This window comes from Malurus melanocephalus, unplaced genomic scaffold (genome assembly GCF_030028575.1).
Source record: "Malurus melanocephalus ecotype Western Australia unplaced genomic scaffold, MMel_1.1 scaffold_7, whole genome shotgun sequence".
NCBI lineage: Eukaryota > Metazoa > Chordata > Aves > Passeriformes > Maluridae > Malurus > Malurus melanocephalus.
In genome coordinates this window covers 3,023,560-3,043,786 of record NW_026623239.1, presented here as the reverse complement: position 1 = coordinate 3,043,786, position 20,227 = coordinate 3,023,560, and the positions used below count along the sequence as shown (strand labels likewise).

At 37.2% G+C, this 20,227-nt stretch overlaps 1 protein-coding gene across 1 annotated transcript in view; it reads right to left on the bottom strand.

Annotated features, from left to right (window-relative positions):
• TMC1 (transmembrane channel like 1) overlaps window positions 1-18,406 on the bottom strand; it is a 48,321-nt gene extending 29,915 nt beyond the window's left edge. Inside the window, exons 1-4 of the mRNA XM_057372112.1 lie at window positions 18,373-18,406; window positions 10,078-10,143; window positions 9,588-9,942; window positions 4,382-4,522 (exon numbers count right to left, since the gene is read on the bottom strand). Of these exons, the coding sequence (XP_057228095.1) occupies window positions 4,382-4,522; window positions 9,588-9,942; window positions 10,078-10,143; window positions 18,373-18,406 (596 nt within the window). The remainder of the gene's footprint in view (window positions 1-4,381; window positions 4,523-9,587; window positions 9,943-10,077; window positions 10,144-18,372) is intronic.
• Between the last annotated feature and the right edge of the window lie 1,821 nt (window positions 18,407-20,227).

Below are 20,227 nucleotides of genomic sequence, written 5' to 3'. Positions count from 1 at the left end.
TCCTGAGGACAACTGGTCTTGATATCAGTGACTGAGACAGAGAAGGCATCAGGCACCTCTGCCTTGCCCTCCTTGCCTGTCACTACACTGCCCTCCTCATTCAACAAATGATGGACACAGTCCTTGTACTGCAAATATGTTTGTAGATACTTTTTTATTGTCTTTTAATGTAGAGCCCAGTCAGGTTCTTGCAGGACTTTGGCCACGCTAAACTTCTTCCTGCATGGCCTTGTGACATCCTGGTAGTCCTCCCAAGTTACCTGTCCCTCCTTCCAGAAATGAAAGATTCTGTCTTTTTTTCCTAAGATCAAACCTAACGTCTCCTCTTAGCAGGGCTGGTCTTTTTCCCTAACAATTTTTTGTGGGGGCAGCCCATTCCTGAATATTTAACTATTTCCTTTTTAAAGCACATCCAGCCTTCTTGGATTGGTTCATCCTTCAGGACTGACTCCCAAGGGTCTCTGTCAATCAATCAATCAATTCACCCCTCCCTCTAAATCTCAGTCTTCCAAGTAATAATTGATGGTCATTTTCACCTGATGGCTCTTCAGGTAATTTTGTGCTGACCTGAGTAGGCAGTGGCCAGAAGAATTGTTCCCCAGTTCTCATCTGCCATAGAAAAGGCAGAACATGTCACTCACAAACCATGTAAACCAGCAGAAGGCAAATTACTAGAACAACAAAACTCTTCTGAAGGAGACTATTTCTCTTGGAAATGATACAAAGGTTGGTCTCTGGACACAATCACAGTCCCTGCAGCACAGACAGCTAAGTCCCCAGCCTAGCCAGTCTATTTCTCAGGGCCTAGGAGACTGGTGATGCTGTTACACCTTTTCATCCCATTCCATGCCTTCTTACTCACTTTTGTTCACATCTCCTGACCTGTGAATATCTGACCATGATACCTCAAGGTGAGTTTTGTCTGACTGTATTGGCACAGTTCAACTCCAAAATGCAGAGGGGCACTCTGCATCAGAGCAGCATCCTCATCAAGATACGGTTCTGCAGAGAGCAGTCATGGCCCATTTCAAATGCATCTCTTTAGACACAAGGCTGTCAATTTGAAATAACAGGGTGTTTTTTTTTWAAATTGCCATTGCTGCTCAATTAAGAATGCCATTTCCACAATGAGCTCTCGGCCGTGTTTTGACAGAAGGCACTTTCTGCAGATTAACGAGTCCTACATCTGAGTTCTAAAGTTATTGTTCATTCATGCATGTTCTGAAGAAGGAAGGAAAATATTTATCATTTTACGAAGTAGTCATTAGAGCTAAGTACAAACCAGTTTTCGCACCCTATGCTGTTTAGGCCATGACAAAATTTTCCTTTGAAAATACTTAAACAAAATGTTTCAACTATTTAAACACAATTTAGTTTTGTTTTTTTTTAAAAATAGAAATTATAGTGGAAATTAAATCTTTCCTCAAAAATAAATTGTTCTGACAACACTTCTTTTAATAAAATAATATTTAAAATAAAAAGCCCTAAAATATGTTAACATTAGCTGTTTAAAATAATATGAAAATAATTTTTTGTCTTATTTTGTCAGGTATAGTTGAATATCTTTGGATAGCACTTTTTTTTGTTCTTGGAAATAAAAGATGCTAATACAGAATAAACATGGAAGTGGGTGCTGGCTTATACTATGTAACATTTATCATAGAGCTGAGAAGAAATCTCCAATGAAATATCTCTGCATTGTAAGAGCTACAAGACAAAGAAAGGGCTAKTTGCTCTTCTACCTACAAGAAGATCGTTTTGGTTCTTTTTCACCACACATCCCATGATACTCTGAATCCTGCACAAGGAGTGAATGAAGCAGATGAAATAGGGGAAKACTTGCTAATATCAATTGTTCATCAATTGTTTCAAGTTTCAAGAGTTTCAAGTGCCAGATATGCTAATACAAGCTTATTCAAAAGTCACATTATTGACATACAAGTTTAAGGCACTTAAAGCCAGCATGTGTCCATTTTTCATATGTACAAGAATAATGCCACTAATGCCAATCTGTCAGACTAATGACTCTATTATAAATCTAAAATAACTTACTAAAATACAGAACATAAATACCCTGAAATATGCTGATACTATCATAACTGCAATCACAATACAGTGCCCATTTATAAGACAATATTTTTACTTTAAGTAGCACAAAAACACCAGGTCTTGCCTTGCAACTCAGTGGAACTTAGGCTTCAAAGAAACAATTACAAAAGCATGGTTCTGCTCTATAATTGCATTTTGGTGTGTATGTCTTGGAATCAGAAAATCATTAAATGATTTAGGTTGGAAAGGACCGTATAGATCACCTATTTCCAGACACTCTGCCATGGACAGGGACACCTCTTACCGGGCCAGGCTGCTCAGAACCCCATCCAGCTTGGCCTTGGACACTTCCCAGGATGAGGCATCCACAACTTTTCGGAGCACCTTCACCCAGTGCCTCTCTACCCTCGCCTCTTTCCTATATATAGGCTGAATCTACATTCTTTAAGTGTAAAACTGTTACTACTTTTCTAATCACTGCATCCTCTTGTAAATATCTTTCCCCATCTTCCTTAAAAGCCCCCTTTAAGTCTTGAAAGGCTGCTAAAAGGTGTCTCCAGAGCCTACTCTTCCCCAGGCTGGACAACCCGCCTCTCAGAGCCTGTCTCCACAGGAAAGCTGTTCCAGGCTTCAGACCATTTCTGTGGCCCTTCCTTGGACCTGCTCGAGCAGGTTCATCTTTCCTGTGCTGAGGATGCAGAGCTGCAGGTGGGGTCTCACCAGAGCAGATTAGAGGAGCAGAATCCCCTCCCTTGTCCTACTGCTCACATTGCTTTGGACACAGCCCAGGACACGATTGGCTTGCTGGGCTGCAAACCCACACTGGAGGCTTTTCTTTGACTTCCCATCCACCAGCACCCCCAAGCTCTTCCCCACAGATCTGCTCTCAACCTGTTCATCCGCCAGMCTGTATTGATATTGGGGGCTGCCCCGACAAAGTTGCAGCACTTGTTCTTATTAAACCTCATGATGTTCCCATGTGCCACTTCTCGAGCTTGTCTGGGTCYTTCTGGATGGCACCTCATCCTTCAGGATTGACAACTGCACCMCTCAGCTTGGTGCCATCTCCAATTTTACTAGGGGTGCACTCAAGCCCTCCATCTCTATCATTGGTGAAGACATTAAATTGAACTGGTGCCAATACAGACCCCTGAGTGACACCATTTGTCAGCTGACATCAGTCCAAGGGATGTAYCAAGTTAGTGAGTTTCCTAGGAATTGCTAGGAATTATGGGATAAACCAATGGCTATAAAAATGGAAACTTTTTCCATAGAAATATGGCAAATATTAAATGTATGTACATGGAGATCCTTTAGCTATTCAAAAATCTAATCTACTAATCTAATCCAATCTACTTATTTACATTTTCTGAAATTTCTCTTATCTTCACAATGCTTCTACTTTACATCTCCTAGATACTGTCCACTTTTACCTCATTTGATTCATTCCATTAGCTCTTTACAAGTTTACCTTTTCCAAAATTACCTTACCTTCTTGAAGTACAAATCTGTAGAACCTTCCACATTGTATTTCATATGGCTTTTCTGTGTTCATATTWAAAAGTCCCTGCAGGAAAGCTTATCTTTTCTCTGCTAAGTATGTTTTGTTGGTCTTTGAGTACTGCTGCAGGGAATGGATTATCCAAAACAGGGGCAGCATAAGAGTTTTGTCAAAAGAACAGAATTCTCTCTATTTACACAGTTCCTGTGCTTGGTGGAAATCTAACTGTAAATGAATACTTAATTTTTTGCTTTCACAGAAATGTAGCAGTAGGTTTGCTAGGGCAAAATACAGTTTTCTGTGCCTAAAAATGCATGAAAATACAAGTTCTGTTTCCAATCAGTTTGCTTTAGTCATAAGTTAAAAGGGTGTTTTTTTTTTTCCCTAAGTCAGACTACGGAGATAAATCCTCCCTTCTCTCCACAGTAATCTTGAGGTAATCCTGAAATTGCATCATTTTTTTTCTGAGACATATTAATGAGATATTAATCTTACCAATGGAAATATTTACCAACAYCAACTTAATTGAAGAAAAGAAAAAGATTTTGCACTTTGCTGTAATGGAAATTCCAGAAAGAAAAATATATTGGTTGAAAATATATTGACTGAAAGATATTGGTTGAAAATAGATTGATTTGATTTCATCTCTATAGGGAAAAAAAAGCACTGACCTGCTGCACCATTTATCTCCACTTATTGTGACAACACATCCCAGGGAAGAGAAATTAGAGATGGTTTGAATTTTGTGAATAGGTCCAGAAATAAAGTGAAAATTGAGAAAAACAGTGCAAAGCAGGATAGCAGATACTCATCACATAAATCAAACCATACTTCAGGACAGACAACTTCTTTTTCATCTTCCATGGCTTGTTTCGTAGTGTGGCAATGAGTTTCTTTTTTTCTTCTACCTCTTCTTTCAGCTTGGCCAGTTCCTCCTCTGTCATTGGCTCCTCCTCAGATTCAGAATCAGAGCTTCAAACAAAAGCAGGAACAAAAAACATCACCAAAACTCTGGCAGGACAGACGTTTCCACAGAAATACATACTCTGTGTTAATTTCAGTTTGAGACTAGATAAATGCCTTCTCACTTGCACAGAAGGGTGGACACACTTCATTTAGACTTTTTATTCATTTTAATGTGAAARACRAAGCCTGTGCACACAGCACAGAGCTGCAGGTGAACCAGCACTACACTTTCAGCATTTCATGGACATTGGGCAGCATTTTTGGGGCAGCATCTGACAGGCATTGATTGTTCCTGCAGCCATAATAAACCTTCTAAAAGTCCAACCCAAACTCACAATGGTCAGTGAGGATGTTATAACTGCAGCCATAGAAGGGAACTCCTTCACTTTAATGGGTCATGATAGAGAGAAGGGRTAGCACAGCCACAGGTAAGACAAATTTAAACACCAAATGACAGCCCATGCACTTACTAAGGCAATAACATTTCACAGATGGAAAACACTCAAAGCTGTATAGCAGCAGGACCATGAGAAAGCAGCAAGCTCTCAAAGAAAGCTGATGCAATTGTAATGGCCTGTTGTGTCTGTGGTTTGAACTTATTAACCCTACATTAGTTTGCAGTRTCTTTGCAAAGAATTGCAGATTAAAGCAATATTCACTTTCCTAAAATCTGCATAGATACACTTTTTCCATTGGAAATCTTCCATCTCATATAATGGTGTACAGCAATTCATTAGAAACAGGTGTTTGCTCTGTAAACAGGAAAATTATAAAAAGGAAATCATTAGACTCTGACTTTCTGCCCTAAAAATCTAACAGTGACAATCAACACTAAGTGAACCCTTGGTAATGGCAGTTTAATGCAGTTTCTATCTCTTCTTGCTGTRTTTTCTTTAGCTTCTTTTATTTGTTTGTTTTCTGAATGTTTAAAACTGTGCTGCAGGTTGGTTTGGGGTTTTTTAATATTTTTCTGGCCTGATTGGGGAACAATTCATTCAGATTTTATCAAGCAAGTAGTTTTCAGACTTTTGCTTATACTTCAGCTTTCTAAGAGTTTGATATTCAAAATCTGATATCAGAGCTGAATGATTAAWTTCCTAATGTGTAGGCTCTATCTTCTGGATAATTTTAAAATTCTAAACTTTTTCTTCTACCAAAACAGTATTGTCAAATATTTAAATGACATAAATGACAWGAGGGTTTACCAGCAAGAAGATTTATAAGATTCAAAACAAACAAATAAAAKAAAAGGAAAATACTTTCTGAAACACAGAAAAATATTAATTTCTCATTAGTCATCTACCCATAGTCTTCATAAAATAGACTTAATTATAGCAAAAGATGAGGAGATGAGCTTAAAACTTTCAGACACACAGAAGTTAACAAAGCAAAGAAAGAGACTCTCATAGCTATGTGTGGCCCTGCTATTAAAGGCTAAAATGCTATCAGAGAACCATAGAATCATAGAAGGTTTGGGTTGGACGGGACCTTAAAATCATTTCTCTCCAACTCTCCCTACCATGTGCAAGGATGCCACTCACYGTATCAGGCTGCTCAGGGCCCCATCCAGCTGGGCCTTGAGCACTCCCCAGTTGTGGAGCAACCACATCTTCTCTGAGCAACCTGTTGCAGTGCTACACTCTGAATAAAGAATTTCTTSCTAACTTCTAATCTAAACCTGTTTTCTTTCAGTGTAAAACCTTTGCCCTTCGTTCTGTCCMCATCTGTCCATATGAAATGTCTTTSTCCATTTCATAAGCCACCTTAAGACTCTGAAAGGCCACAGTGAGATCTCCCTGGAACTTTCTCTTCTCCAGGCTGAACAATTCCAATTCTCTCAGCCTGTCCTGTAGGAGAGGTGCTCCAACCCTCTGAACGTACCGAATAGAGTGTCGCTTAAGAAAGCTGAACCCATCAGCCTTACAATTTCAGGCTTCATATGATAAAAAACCAGCATCACAGAAAAGTTAAACCTACAGAAAGAAAAACTGCTACAGAGCATCAGATCTATATATTGTTATCCCCGTATTGTGAGGTGCTAGAACTGTAGGAAAACTGAAGTCAAATGGATAAAGAAAAACAAAGTGATTTGTGCATAAAATTTTGAGGCAGAATGCAAAGAGTGTCATGTCCTTGCACAGAACGGAAGGATTAAAAGAACCTGGTTTTGGGAGAGCTCAGAATCCACTGTTGCAGTAAGCTGTTTTGCATTTTACACAGCAGAGTGACATGCCCCATACTGAAGATTTTCTTTGATGGAAGATTGCTGGGTTTGCAAAGTTGTAATATGCAGRTTTATAGCACTGCAGTGAGAGGGTGGGAAATATGGGTGCTCTGTGCTAATGCTGTGAGCTTACTGAGGAAAGGAAGCTTAACAGAAYACAAAAGGTCAAGAAGGGATAATATGGACTTTTGTGCCCATTGCTGACTACTGCTCTATTTGTCAGTAAAAACACGTTCTTCCATTCTTTACTTTCTTTTGAAACCAAAAAAAATATTTAAAAATCAAAATTTTAGAGTTTCTTTCAGATACCAGTATATATAATTTTTTTTCTTTTTTTTTTTTTCTAGTGTGTTTATACTATGCAGACAAACTTGGTGCAGTGGCAGCAGTTTTCCTTTAGCTCGAGTGGTGGAACACTTGAGTCAGGAAATCAAAACTCTGTCTTCTGCAACTACAAGCCTTAGCCATTTATAAAAGGTTTTGATTCATACATTTGAAGGCCAGAAGGATTCACTGTGACCTGCAGGCTAACACAAAGCATAGAGGGTCAGTAAATAACTTGACATTAAGCCCCCATCTTCCTTGGCTCCAATTCAATACACATCATGCAAAGCCAATAGAGCTCTTGAAATCAAGTGGTTATCCAATTTATACACATAAAGAACTGTTCATTCTGTTTCTGTAATTTGGTTTTAAGRCCTTATTGTATATCTGTATTTTCATTTTAGTTTCATCTCCTCTTCATGGATGTAATCTATTTTTCCCATTTTGTTTACAGCAGTAAAAATTAAGATGAAAATGTTTCCTTTGAGCTTGGATGTTACAGGATCAGTCTGGTATGACTTAGAAAGTATAGCATGACAATTAATCAAATTTGACCAAATTTGAAATCTTTCTTTGTAGGTTTTTGTATAAATTCTATTTTATGGATAATGTCTGGAACATTGCCTGTGTGTTAGTGTCATTCAGTTAGCAAAGAGAAGCAGTGCTGTGCTGCCTTAAGCTTCAATATACCTCTAGGCTCTTATGTAAGTATTATACTCTCAAGTGAACCTAATTAAATTCAGTTTATTTACTCACAGATAAAGCTATGTAGTAGGAAGAATATAATCCCATTTCTAATTTTGTTTTCTCATATGACTGCACAGAGTTTCGAAAATCAATCAGACAAAATGAAACAARGCAGTAAAGAACTACCACTATATTTCTATACTGCCAGCCTTCTTTTCCATCCTGAAGCTTTGCAAATCCTTAATCTCAGTCACAGTCAAACAGATCACCAGCCTGCTATGCTTCATTCTAACATTATTTTTGTTTCTCTTTTGAAAATATTTTAAAATATTCTTATTATTCTGCAATCTTTTCACCAAACCATATAAACATCTAAAACCATAATGCTCTTGAATTATCTTCCAGGATGTCCTCAGGTTTTCCTCAAATGTTGTTTGGTTTACTACTTTCAGAATAAAGTCTTGCCCTGGGTAATAATTTCTAGTTACTTAACCCAAAAWTAGGTATTTTAATATTAAGAACTTTGGAAGACAATGAAAAAATTGTGCCCTTGTTCCATTTTATATTTTCAGTGGCCTTTTTAATTAATACTAAGTGTTTACAATGAAGACAGCAATTAGAAAACGAACATTGGTTTGCACATTCAGGACTGTTGCTCTGTGAGTATAGGAAACTTCACACAGGAGTTTAATTGCTACCATAGTGAAGAGGCAGCACAAATAATGATTTTAGGCATTCTCATGGGGAAGGGAAATGAGGTAGAAGCATATAGAAATGGGATCACAGAAAATTAATACTACAGTATATCTCCCTGTATTTTTTTCTTGCCTTTTACTCTTGCTGTGCTGTCAGGTGATGTGTCTGGGAGCAGAAAYATTTGTAATGAGTGCTGAAGGAGAGATGGGATTTTCTCTCCCTCTCTATTGAGATAAATGTGCCTAGCTCCATTTGCTCCCTTATACATCACTCACAGGGGTTACTTCCTTTCCWATGTTCAAGGAGCAAAGGAATGCTAGGATGGCAGAGAGATAGAAATAATTTTCTGAAGTGCTCCTTGTTACTGGAGTCTTCCAAAGACCCCAGGTTGCATTAGACTCTTTGGAAAGTTGAAAAGGGACATTTCAGAGGAATGGAGTGAGAGGCAAATTTATCCCATCTCCATTTTTGGTTTTGGATTCTTGAAATTTTGTCACTGATCTTTTATAAAGAGCTGACTCAAAGCTGCCAGGRAAACAAGAATGTGATCTTGTGAGAAGCACCAAGATTTTAGTTCTGTACTGGAAATAAAATTTGGCTGTCTTGGAGGGTTATCGTCGTGGGGTTTGGGGGATTTTAGTTTTGCAGAAAGTAAAAGCAGGGCAGATCTCACCTGTTATTACCTGCCTCTACCACTTTCTCTTCTCCTCTGTCATATTCACTGCCTTTCTCTAGCAAACAGCTCATAAACTTAGACTATTTAGCTGCTATAAGGGTGACCCTGGCTTGAGTCCCCATTCTCGCTGGTGAGATTTGAACAAATCCTCGGGGTATTGGCAGTCTCAGACAGGTCTGGCTGGCCATTTCCTGAGGTTCCACCCTGGATTTGTGACACACCCCTGGCATCATTCTGCTGAACTAGATGTCTCTGTGGAAAGATTCCATTTCACTCAGCCAGCATTTTCTTACTCCAGAAAAAAAAAAAAAAAAAATCTGTCCAGCTCTAATTTTGCTGTTATAAGTAAGGGAATCATATTGATTCTTGACATATATCATATTGATTTTCACAGCTATAAATGAAAGCAGGTTATATAAAAGATAAATTAAAGTTTCATTATAAGAAAAAAATCACTGAATTACCCTGATCCTGATTTCTTTTTTTTCTTCTTGTTGGCCTTGTCTTTTTTCCCTTTTTTGTCAGTCTTTTTGTCTTTCTTCTCATTTTTACCTTTACTGCTTTTACCCCCATTCTCTTCTTCCTCTTCTTCATCACCTTCCTTGGATTTTTGATTTGCCTGATTCTTCTTGGCTTTTGCAGGTTCCATATCAGAATCACCGCCCTCATTTTCAGCTGCTCGTCCTCGTCTACGGTTTCTGTTCTTGCGATACTTCCTTGTCGCTTCTTCATCATCCTCATCTTCCTCATCACCATTCCTGTCTCTCCGTCTGGGATGTGCCCTTCTGGGTCTTGGTGCTGCTCTTTTCCTCCCTTTATGTGTGAATGATTAAAAAATGTACAAACACATGAGAGAATGTCACTATGTTAGAAGGAGCTCTTTCCTCCTCCTCCATTCTCACCAATAATCAAACAGCATCTGYGTCTGGCCTCAAAATAATCAGCATTACTGACCTGCTCCTTTGGCATTTTCTCCATTCTCAACTGCACTGCCGTCCTCATTTTCAACATCACTGCCACCTGTGAAGTGAAAAAAAGCTCATTGAATGTGGAGAGTGGATCAGCAATTAGGAATGCAGGGGATTCAAGAAATTCTTGGAAATTATTGCTTTGTACTTCTTTGCAACATTTTATGAACCCACCTTTTTGGAACGTGGCAGACAGTTTTCAAGAGGTAAGGTGAAAACTGAAAAAACAGCTACACTTTCTTTCCGCACTCAAATAAATAAGTCTCAAAGCAATGCTATGAGGTACTCTTAGTAACAGAAGAAATACATAAGAAAGGAGAATACTAAAAATACCCTAAAATTTGAAGAACAAGGAGGAAAATTATTCTTAGACAACCCTCTGTTATCTTCTTAAATATGARAGATAAATCACTGGCTGAGATTAAAAGATAGTAAAACGAAAAATTTCTGATTTGACTGACTGGAGGGTATGAAGTTTCAGAGCTGCAGCATAGCAGAGTGCTGTCCCAGAGGAAAGAGACCTTGTGTCAGTTCCAGCAACCAAATCTCTGAGATAGAGACAAAACTTGGTCCAGCTCCACTTGTATGCTCCACCACAATCCTACCGTTCTACCACATTAGTTGTTTTTAATGTTGAAGGCTTTAGAGAGATGCCCTATTTTCAAAAGATTGTGGTGTTTCCCATAGAAACATCTTTGAATTTGCRGTGGATCTCTTGCTTAATTTTTTCATTCTCAATGAGTTCAATAACAGACAATGTCTGCATTTCCCATCAATAAGCAGAAAAGTATTCACTTCATTTGTCTGCTACACTTTAAAACTATGGTCATGGATATATAGAGAATAAATTACTCTCATGCTTATATGGATCATAATATCTAATTAATATCTAATTAATGTGTTATTTGAATATGTTGGTATAAACATATTGCTTAAGAGGTTGATTCTGAAACTGCTGTTCATACTCCCTAGAAATATTTCTTCAGAAGCTATAGCTGAGAAGTCACGGGCTAATGAATTCTCTTGAGGTGTCTTTGAGCTTGTACCTGTGGGAAAACACTTTAGACACATCAGTGGAATTTATACAAACAGATGGTAGTAGGAAATTAATGAGAAGACTGAGAGAGATTACCATGAAATTGTAGAAGTAGGTAGCAGTCATTCCACTCCTATACAATCTGCATGTTCCACGTGTATGTTGTCCAGTTTCCCCTTTGTACAAACATGACAGGTAACAGGTAATGATCTCTATAGTTGCCTTTTTCAGGCAAGAAAGTGCAGGTATCTTCCTTTTTTCATTAATCTATAACAGTTTCAAATTTTCTTTTTGCTCTTTCTTCACTCATTCCCGAGTTGCCCAGCCTCTTTTATGAATTTTAGTCATGATTTACTCACTGAAAATTTATATACAAATTGATTTATTCACAGACTGCTCTAGCTAACTATGAAGCACAAGTTCTTGGTTTTACCTAGCATCGAAGAAAAGAAGTTAAATATGTAATGYTGCAAACAAGAAGGCATCCAAGGTCTTGTTTCACTATGTGATAACAGGAAAATAGTTATTAGCAAGAATTTAACTGGCACATTAAAACTGGGTCTCCACAAAAATATTTAATTCTAATTAACACTTTCTACCACCTCTACAGCATCTGCACCATAATTTTTTAAGGCTATGYAAAAATATTGTCATTTGATATCACCACTGTGATGGGACAGTAAGTGCTGCTTTGTTCTGCCTGGACACATGCCTTCTGCAGCTGACAGTAACAGGATCTCTCATGATAAAGACCATTGTGCTGCTGCTGAAAGCTTGCTCAGATGGAGACAGACACCTCTGAAGATGCTTCACATGCAGCAGTGGGGCACTGCCTCATCRAAATAAAAGCTTTTGCTGGTCTCTTCTGGCCAAACAGAAATTCCCAGAAAAGCACTTTAGTTGTTAGAGATTGGCCTCAGTGCAGTCTGACGGGCCCAAACAAGAAAAAAAAAATTGAAGTTTATCATAAGCACTGAAACATGCATTAGCACTGAAGTGTACTAAGCCTGAGTTGACATCATATTGACATAAGACTGACAGTGACAAGGGACTGTGYGACACAGAGAGTTGAAGAAGGAAGAAGACAGTTGTTGGAGTCTGTTTAATTCTGGTAGCATAAGGATAACAAACTCACTACACTGAAAATTTGAGATAAAATAAAATTCTTCGCTAGTTTACAGGTTTCAGACTGCTTGAAGAAAGTATTGGGAAAACTATGGGGGAATGTATCTGAATATTAAGTTCTGTGTGTTAATAGGCTTTTTTCATGTAACTTACAAGACACATGAGTGATAAGCAACTACTAAAAAAATCAAGAAAATTAAGAAAAGAAATTTTAAAAAAAAAAAAAAAAAAAAAAAAAAAAAAAAAAAAAAAAAAAAAAAAAAAATTTTAAAAAAAAAAAAAAAAAGAAATTAAGGGAGAGCTTAAAATCCAACAGAAATACATATTGCCACAAAACAAACCTAGAAAGCATGACCAGTGATGACATGGAATCATGCAGCTAGAAGTGGGTACCATAGTCATGCCCAACAAGCATAAGTGCAGCTTTAAAATGTATGTCTGCCAAGGTTTAAATTTTCATCTCCAAACTGAACTTCATATAACATGTATTAATATGAGGAGTGTTAGAGATGTGTCCTTCTCATTCTGCTGTATCCACAAAATCAGAGACCTCGCCAGATCTTTGGGTATGATGTGGATGCATGCAGAGAGMATTTTGCTGAAGCTCAAGGTAGAACTCAAAGTTATTGACTTGTGACAGCTATGATAGCAGCTCATGTTGTTTAGAAGAGAAAAAAAATCACTGAGGAGAGGGAATGGAAGAGTTTTAGCACCCCAGAGAACTGTCCTGAACCACATACATGCACGGGTTCCTGTAAGCTACACAACCACCCCTCACTCCACCCACACTGCAGCTACCCCTGGTGACTTGTATTTCAGACAAGCTGTATTAACAGCTCTCTTTTGTGTCTGATGATTTTGCACTTAYTAGTGCAAAAAAAGACCAGTGTTGACAATTAGCTGGGTATTTGAACAATAAGAGATAAACATTATTGAATCTAACATCATTATTACTATTATTGCTATTATTATTATTACTATTATTACTATAATAATTATTCTATTTCAGGTGGTAAACACTGTGATACTTTTCAAAGAGGAAAAGAAGAGTCTATGTAGCTCACAATGCAGCTCAGGTGCTTGAGTAAAAGCCTGTCCTAATGAATTACCAAAGAAACATTTCAGCAATGCACAAAGTTACACWTTGCTGTGACATTATATCTAAATGCAGTTTAGTGCTTAATTTAAATGTTCTGCTGTAAACCACAGCATGGAGAAACACTGGAATGTGTTCCTCAGGTACTGTATTAGCCTCCTATGGAAASCTGAAGAGCATTCTTTTATGCTTTGGTTTGTTACAGTTAAATTGTAGTATTTGTTGCAAAAAAAAAAGAATCTTTAATGTAAGGGAAATCCCTATACTGGCCACGGGAATTTTTAAACAGATTTTCATGTGATCCTACTTATCAAAATTCAGTGAATCCTCCTGTAAAAGYAACTAAGTCTCACAAAAGCACTGTCTTGAATTACTGATTTTTCCAGAAAAGGGTTAATAGAAGCCCTTATCTTCACAGTGTTAATATTCATCGGGCTAACAGCAGCCTTTGACTCAGCTAACTTGAATTACTATGACCCAGAGCAAAAGCTCAAGCGCTACATCTTCCAGGATGCATCATCTTGTCCTAATGACCATATATTTGCATATATGTCATTAAATGTGTTTAAAGATATAGTCCATAACTTCTTTTACTCTATGGAATGCAATAATTTTCTTTTTTTTTTTTCTGCAGTAGTTTCAGGGAAACTTTCTCCTCTTTCTAGATTAAAGGCAGTGATAGGGTAATCTAAGTAAGCTATCGTTTTACCTGAAGTCTTATTTAGACTATAGCCATAAATGAGACTGCAAGACTTAAAGAAGGTGTCCTGAATATGGGCTCAGACTAACCTGCAAGTCACAGCCACAAGACAGAACATCAGACAGCTCAGGAGAGAGCTCCAAACATTGACCTGTGGACTGTTGAGGAAATTAGAGACAGAAAGAAAAAAAGGCACAACACCTTACTCTTTGCTCAAAGAGATGTCTTAGCAGATTTTGCAGCTCCTAWGGATGTTTTATCCTTACATTGCTTCCCCAAGTTGTTTCTAACCTTCTKTCAGAAGCTACTACCCAGATCTCATGTTTTGATTATTTTTTTACTTATTTTATATTGATGCTGCTTTCTGGATCTTTCACTGTGAGAGGAATAATAATTCTTGAAACTAGCTCATACAACATAGCCCACTCATGTAATATCTGTGCTCCCACTACTACTGTGTAAAACTGACTGCTGCTAAGCAATTCTGCTTCTTGGTGTTAAAAAAAAAAAAAAATCAGTGGAATGCAAAGTAACCTGTATTTCAAAAAATACTGGCAGACATTTAGTATATGTTATAAAGTCTATTTCTACTTCATTAGTTAATTGTCAAGACAATGAAACGAGTTATCTACCAACAGAGCTTTGTAAGCAATTGCAGTAAAAAATTACAATTTTCCTCTGAACTGGACCATGTCTTTTCAGTGCTGGAAAGACATCAGCCTAGACAGATAACAGAATAACCAACATGAGGAAGTGTTACCGATGAAAGATTGCATTAGAAATAAATATCTGTCAGGTACTAGGCAAAAAGAGGGAAGAGTTGCGTARTATTCAGTTCTATATATTACATACATTTCCATAATATTCGTTCTGATCAARGAAATATGAGACTGTCTCACAACACTTCTGTAAGAATATCACTAGAAGTAACAGCTGTGAAATATACCAGAAATAATACACCAAGATATCACAGAAAGTTTATTGCAAGAGTGAATTAGAGAAGACTTCAACATCCCAGATTTGAACCCTTAACACTAGAGACCCTATCCTTTTGTTCTCTTTCCATATTTTGGGAGGAACACCATGGCCCACTTTCGGCACAAGAGAAGACAGCTTGAAACACAGAAATTTCAAATAAAAATTACATTTATAGAGCTACCATATAGCTCAGTATTTGAGACCATGCTTTAWTTTTCCTCTGTTTTTTCCAGTTAGTGTTACAATTTCTACTTCCAATGAACAAAAACARAAGCCACTCAACTCAAAAAACATATCCTGACCAGCAATAGCTACAAATAAATAAAGAAAATAATAATTCCTGTTCAGTTATACAAAAACTGGTAAACATATTGCTTATTTTCCCCATCTAATTGTCAATATCATAAAAAGTAGACAGAATATGTATGCTACAATGTCATTAGGATGTCCGGGTCTTGGAAGACTTACTAGTCTTAGTGCACAAACTATGCTGCAGACCAATATGCCTGAAGAGTTTCCAGAAGTTTCTCAGGGACACTGAGTCTTCCCTCTCTGCAGTAAACAAAATTTGCCCAACTAATTGTAACTCAATTAAAATTTGAAAATTGCAGCTGAGCACCACAGGGAGCAAATGGAATTCATTCAATTCACATCCACAAATAGCTCATTTCTTCTCTACTGGTAAGAAAAAATTACTGATTTTCTGCTAGAATGAAAGAGACTGAGCTCACATAGGCCATGTTGACCTGTAACTAGCGTGGGAGGCATCATCTGATTACTCTCTCCTCTTTCTTGTCTCCTTCTGGGCTGTACTTACACATGGCAAGGCTTGAGAGCTATCTCTCAGCTTGGGGGTCAGAACATCTTGTAGGCAAACCTTCTCTTCAGGGACACATAAGTTGTTTACTGCGTGATTGCAGAGCAAGGACTTTAGGCCAAATTTGATTTTACTTTTAGAAAAGGCAGAGAAAGAAAACAATCCAGCGAGAAGCCTCTCATCATTTCAGCYCCTTTAGAGAAACTTGCATAAGAGGTTCCAGGTCTCTGTGTACCCAACTCTGTGGATACACCTGTGTTTCYCTACCCATGCTTCACCATGGAGACATCTAACCATGGATTGTTTTGCCTTATCTAAGGCTGGAGAGCAGACAAGCTTGCAGGACTCATCAAGTTACATTTTGTCTTGATTCCACGATGCTGTGGTGGTGGGCAATTGTTCATGTTTGTTGCAGTGTTCACTACAATAATTAGGATCAGAATATTAAATGTTCAATGCACTCTGAGAAGCCTGATACTGCAGCAAATCATACCAATCTGACTGTTTCAGGCTCTGAAATAGAATTTACTCAACTTATAGTCATTCACTAATAATGCTGTTTAAATGCTAAAAACAAGTGATAAAATGGAGAAGAGTTTATGTGAACATAAACTCACATAAGAACGTAGTCTTCTTAGTGGATCTGGAGTCAATTGTATTTTTTACTMTATCATGAGAAGAAAGCTCTTTTAAGGTTGAAAACTAGAGCTGCCCAGCTCATCATATATTCTTTTTACTCTGTTTAGAGTGTAATAGGCACTTTCCAACTGCTCCCTTTTAAAAACCCACTCTGCAGATTTTTCCCGAGGCTGCCTTTTCCCGTATGAAACACCAGGAACAATGAATCTGCATTCACGAACTCAGCATAATGAACATAACATCTACTACTACAGGCTTTGRAGCAGATGCTATGAAATAAGAAGAGTCACCAAACCAAGGATGTCCTTACTAGAGATAAAGATATCAAAAAGCAAAAAATGCGTTTGAAATTGTTGTAAGAATATTCCTCAGGACTGTCAGCAGTGATTAAATGAAACACCCTGTAAAGAAACTGCAACTAGATTGGTTGCTGAGCTCTGTGCTGTATAAGCCCAGCCCTTGGGTCTTTTTAAGTTAGAAATGGATTAAGAACTACATTCTGAAAGTGTCTCATAGTTACTTGTAATGGAGCTCCAGCTTTCCAAGTGTTCTGAAATCATAATGCTGTCMTAAGTTTATTCACAAGGTCTCATCTCCAAATGCACACATAACTGTCATTAAGATTGTTAGATTTTATTGTCAACTATATATACAGGATAGATTTTCAGGGAAAAAAATGTGTCATGGAATGATCATGATTATGCAGCAAGAATCTTTACCTTCTCCACGTAAAAAATGTACTCACCATGGGAATACAGATATCCTCTACAATTCAAATGAATAATAAAGCCTCTGAATCAGAAGACAAGTCAATTTGGTCACATATTTGCAAGTAAAAGGCAGRTGTTTATGGCAAATGTAGAACCTTGTTATTCTTAGAATTTATCAATGTTTATAAACATGTATAGATTCTATTGCCATGATCACTGTTTCTTATGGAGACTAAAAAATATTGAGTATTTTGCCTGTGCTGATTAAATTCTGTTAATCTCTTGTGCTAAAATTAGTTCCATCAGCATATATTGCTTGAAAAATTAAATTGGTCAGTAAAGGGCCTTGTAGCAAAAAATAAAAAAAAAAAATGAGATGAAGAAAAGTAACAGAAGAGCTCAGACAATAAAAGCAGAGAAAATAGGATGGACTTGTAAAATGAACTTCATGTTATATTCAGTCAAAATGCTCAGCAGTCCCTCCTGATATTTTTTATAGAAGTAGGACATATTTTATCACTACTTAGTGTTACAATTATGGATTAAAAATYTAGAAAGCCCTGTTTGATAATACCAGCCCTGGTACTTAGCAAGACCTGAAAAATAAGGTCCCATGCTGAAGACAAGAAATATCATGCTTGTTGCATACAACAGAGATCCTTGTTTTAGAAAGAATAGCACTGCTCATGAGAACTAGGAACACTTCTCATATTAGACTTGTCTTGCCCATTTCCAGAAAAAGCCGCTAGGCATTATTACCCTAAAAAAAATCTTTCTTAGATACAGAACAGAGTAGTGTCAGTATAGAAATGTTATTTATCTTTCTGTGAAGAATGTTTAATATTTCATACATATTTCATAGTAAGAAAAGGAGGTGTGGTTTTTGTACCCCTTACAAAATGGCCCTTTTTTCTTATTCTTTCCTACAGAGGACATACAAATGTTCAACAAGTACACAGGGCTGTGGGAGCAATCAGTCAGTCTACTAATCAGTGGAAAGCCACACTACCATCCTCCAATCAGGCAACCTCCAAAATAAAACATATTTCTGAACAAGAGATGATGAAAAAAAAAAGATTTTATATTAAACAGGAGTAGAAGAGAACAAAAGTTGCACACTGTTGAGCTACATGCAGGAAGTGAAGGTGCTCTTAAGTTGCATAATTATGTTTGTAATTACCATTTCCTTCTGTTGACTTACCCTGTTTAGGCATCGTGACTGTTTCACAGGGCTGCTGCAGGTGCTGCCTGCACAGGAGAGTGTCTGGAGGCTGAGAGGTTCAAGATGAAGCATGCCACAATATCATCCTGCCTGTCACTGAACGGATGGCGCTGGTGAAGTTTCACTCACTGAAATATAAGAAGATACTAATTTCGTAAGTGATAAATCTTTCATGAATGTTTAGTTTACCATTTAGGTTTGGCATTCTAGGATTAAAAATATCAAATAAGTTATTCACCTTCTTTTTTATTGTCACTGAAAATAACAAAAACTCTTCTGCAATGTACTTATTTATGGCCACCATGAATGTTTAAGTGCTTACTGAGGAAGGATCTTGCACAATGACCACATGAGCATGCTCTGGTGCAGTATACAGATCTACAGTTCTGCATGTGGAGGAATTACATAGATTATTTTTCTGTCAGGAAAGTCAGCTTGTACCTTATCCATGCTAAAATTGCATAGCTTTAACAGAGCATCCTGACACTCATTTTAAAAATCTTAGAAAAATGAGCCAGTTGCTGATATATCTGCTGGTTTACATTTGCAYCACCTTGCAGTTTTATTCAGACTCTTGTTTCTGCCTTTATCCAGATACTACACCCTAAGTTTACCAGTTGTACCCTGATGAGCCTTTTATCTAAATTAGCAGTAAAGAAAGCAAACATGTAGTTTACAAGTCAAGTCAGTCAAAAAGATTTGAAAGAATATGTTACACACACGAAATGCAATTTTTGCATTAAGAATTTGCATTTAACTAGAAATTTCCTCATAAATCCTCATCTGAAATTCTTTCAGCATGACCCAGCTGAAAAAGAGTGTGAGCATCTGCAGAATAGCCTACCTTCTCAGATATTCCTGAGTGGTTTCTGGATCCTCTTACACACACACGGCTATGAAAGCMATTTTTTTTCTTTGGAGCTGTCATTCAGGTGTCTGAAGGAAGTTCATCTGGAAATTAATCCAGTGATACTGGCTACATTACCTTTTCATTTTCCTGCTTTAGCATTGGGCTTGGGTTGCTGTTATTTCTAGAACACTAGCACTAATATTTGAAATATTACCAAGGAGATTAAGCTTGCCTTCACAATTAAGGTTCCTGTGCCTTCGCTATAAGTTGTTTTTTGGATTTTTTTTTTTTCTGAACTCTTATTTCCTTTTGCTTCATTCTCATTTTAGTCATTGCATAACATCCTAGATCCTGTATCTTTATATACTTGGGAAAGAATTCTAATGCAAATCCAGAAATTTAGGAAAACATTCAAATAATCTCTGAATATAGTTAGACTAAGTTTCAAGTATTCAGAAAGGCAATAATCATTTTCTTAAAATTCATTTGGTAGACTCCTGTACTTCTTTCATAATAGAGAGAACATCCTGGGAAGAATGATGAGCATGGAATTGAAGTTAATAGTTCTACAAACATTTGCAAAAAGCAGCCATCAAAAAATTCTGACAATATTTTTAGTTGCAGTCAAAATGGCACTGGTCCTATAAGCCTTCTTCAGAATTTAAAGTTTGTAATACCTCACTTACATCTACTAGCCACACTCGAAAATATCTTACTGGATATATGAAAAGGAAAGGGACATATATTGAGTGCTGGCTTACTAATCTTACCCTGAAAAATGACAAAACATGAAATCAGAGATGCAAAGGAAGTATTTTAAAAGRTACTGAAATAAAATTATTAAAGTCATATACGTGGTCTCTGTGTAGCCTGTGGGTGAACATTTGCTATGACATACATGAATTGCACACTCCATTTTAYTTGTTCCTCAAGGTGTCCTGACGCAAGCAGCAATCACTTTAA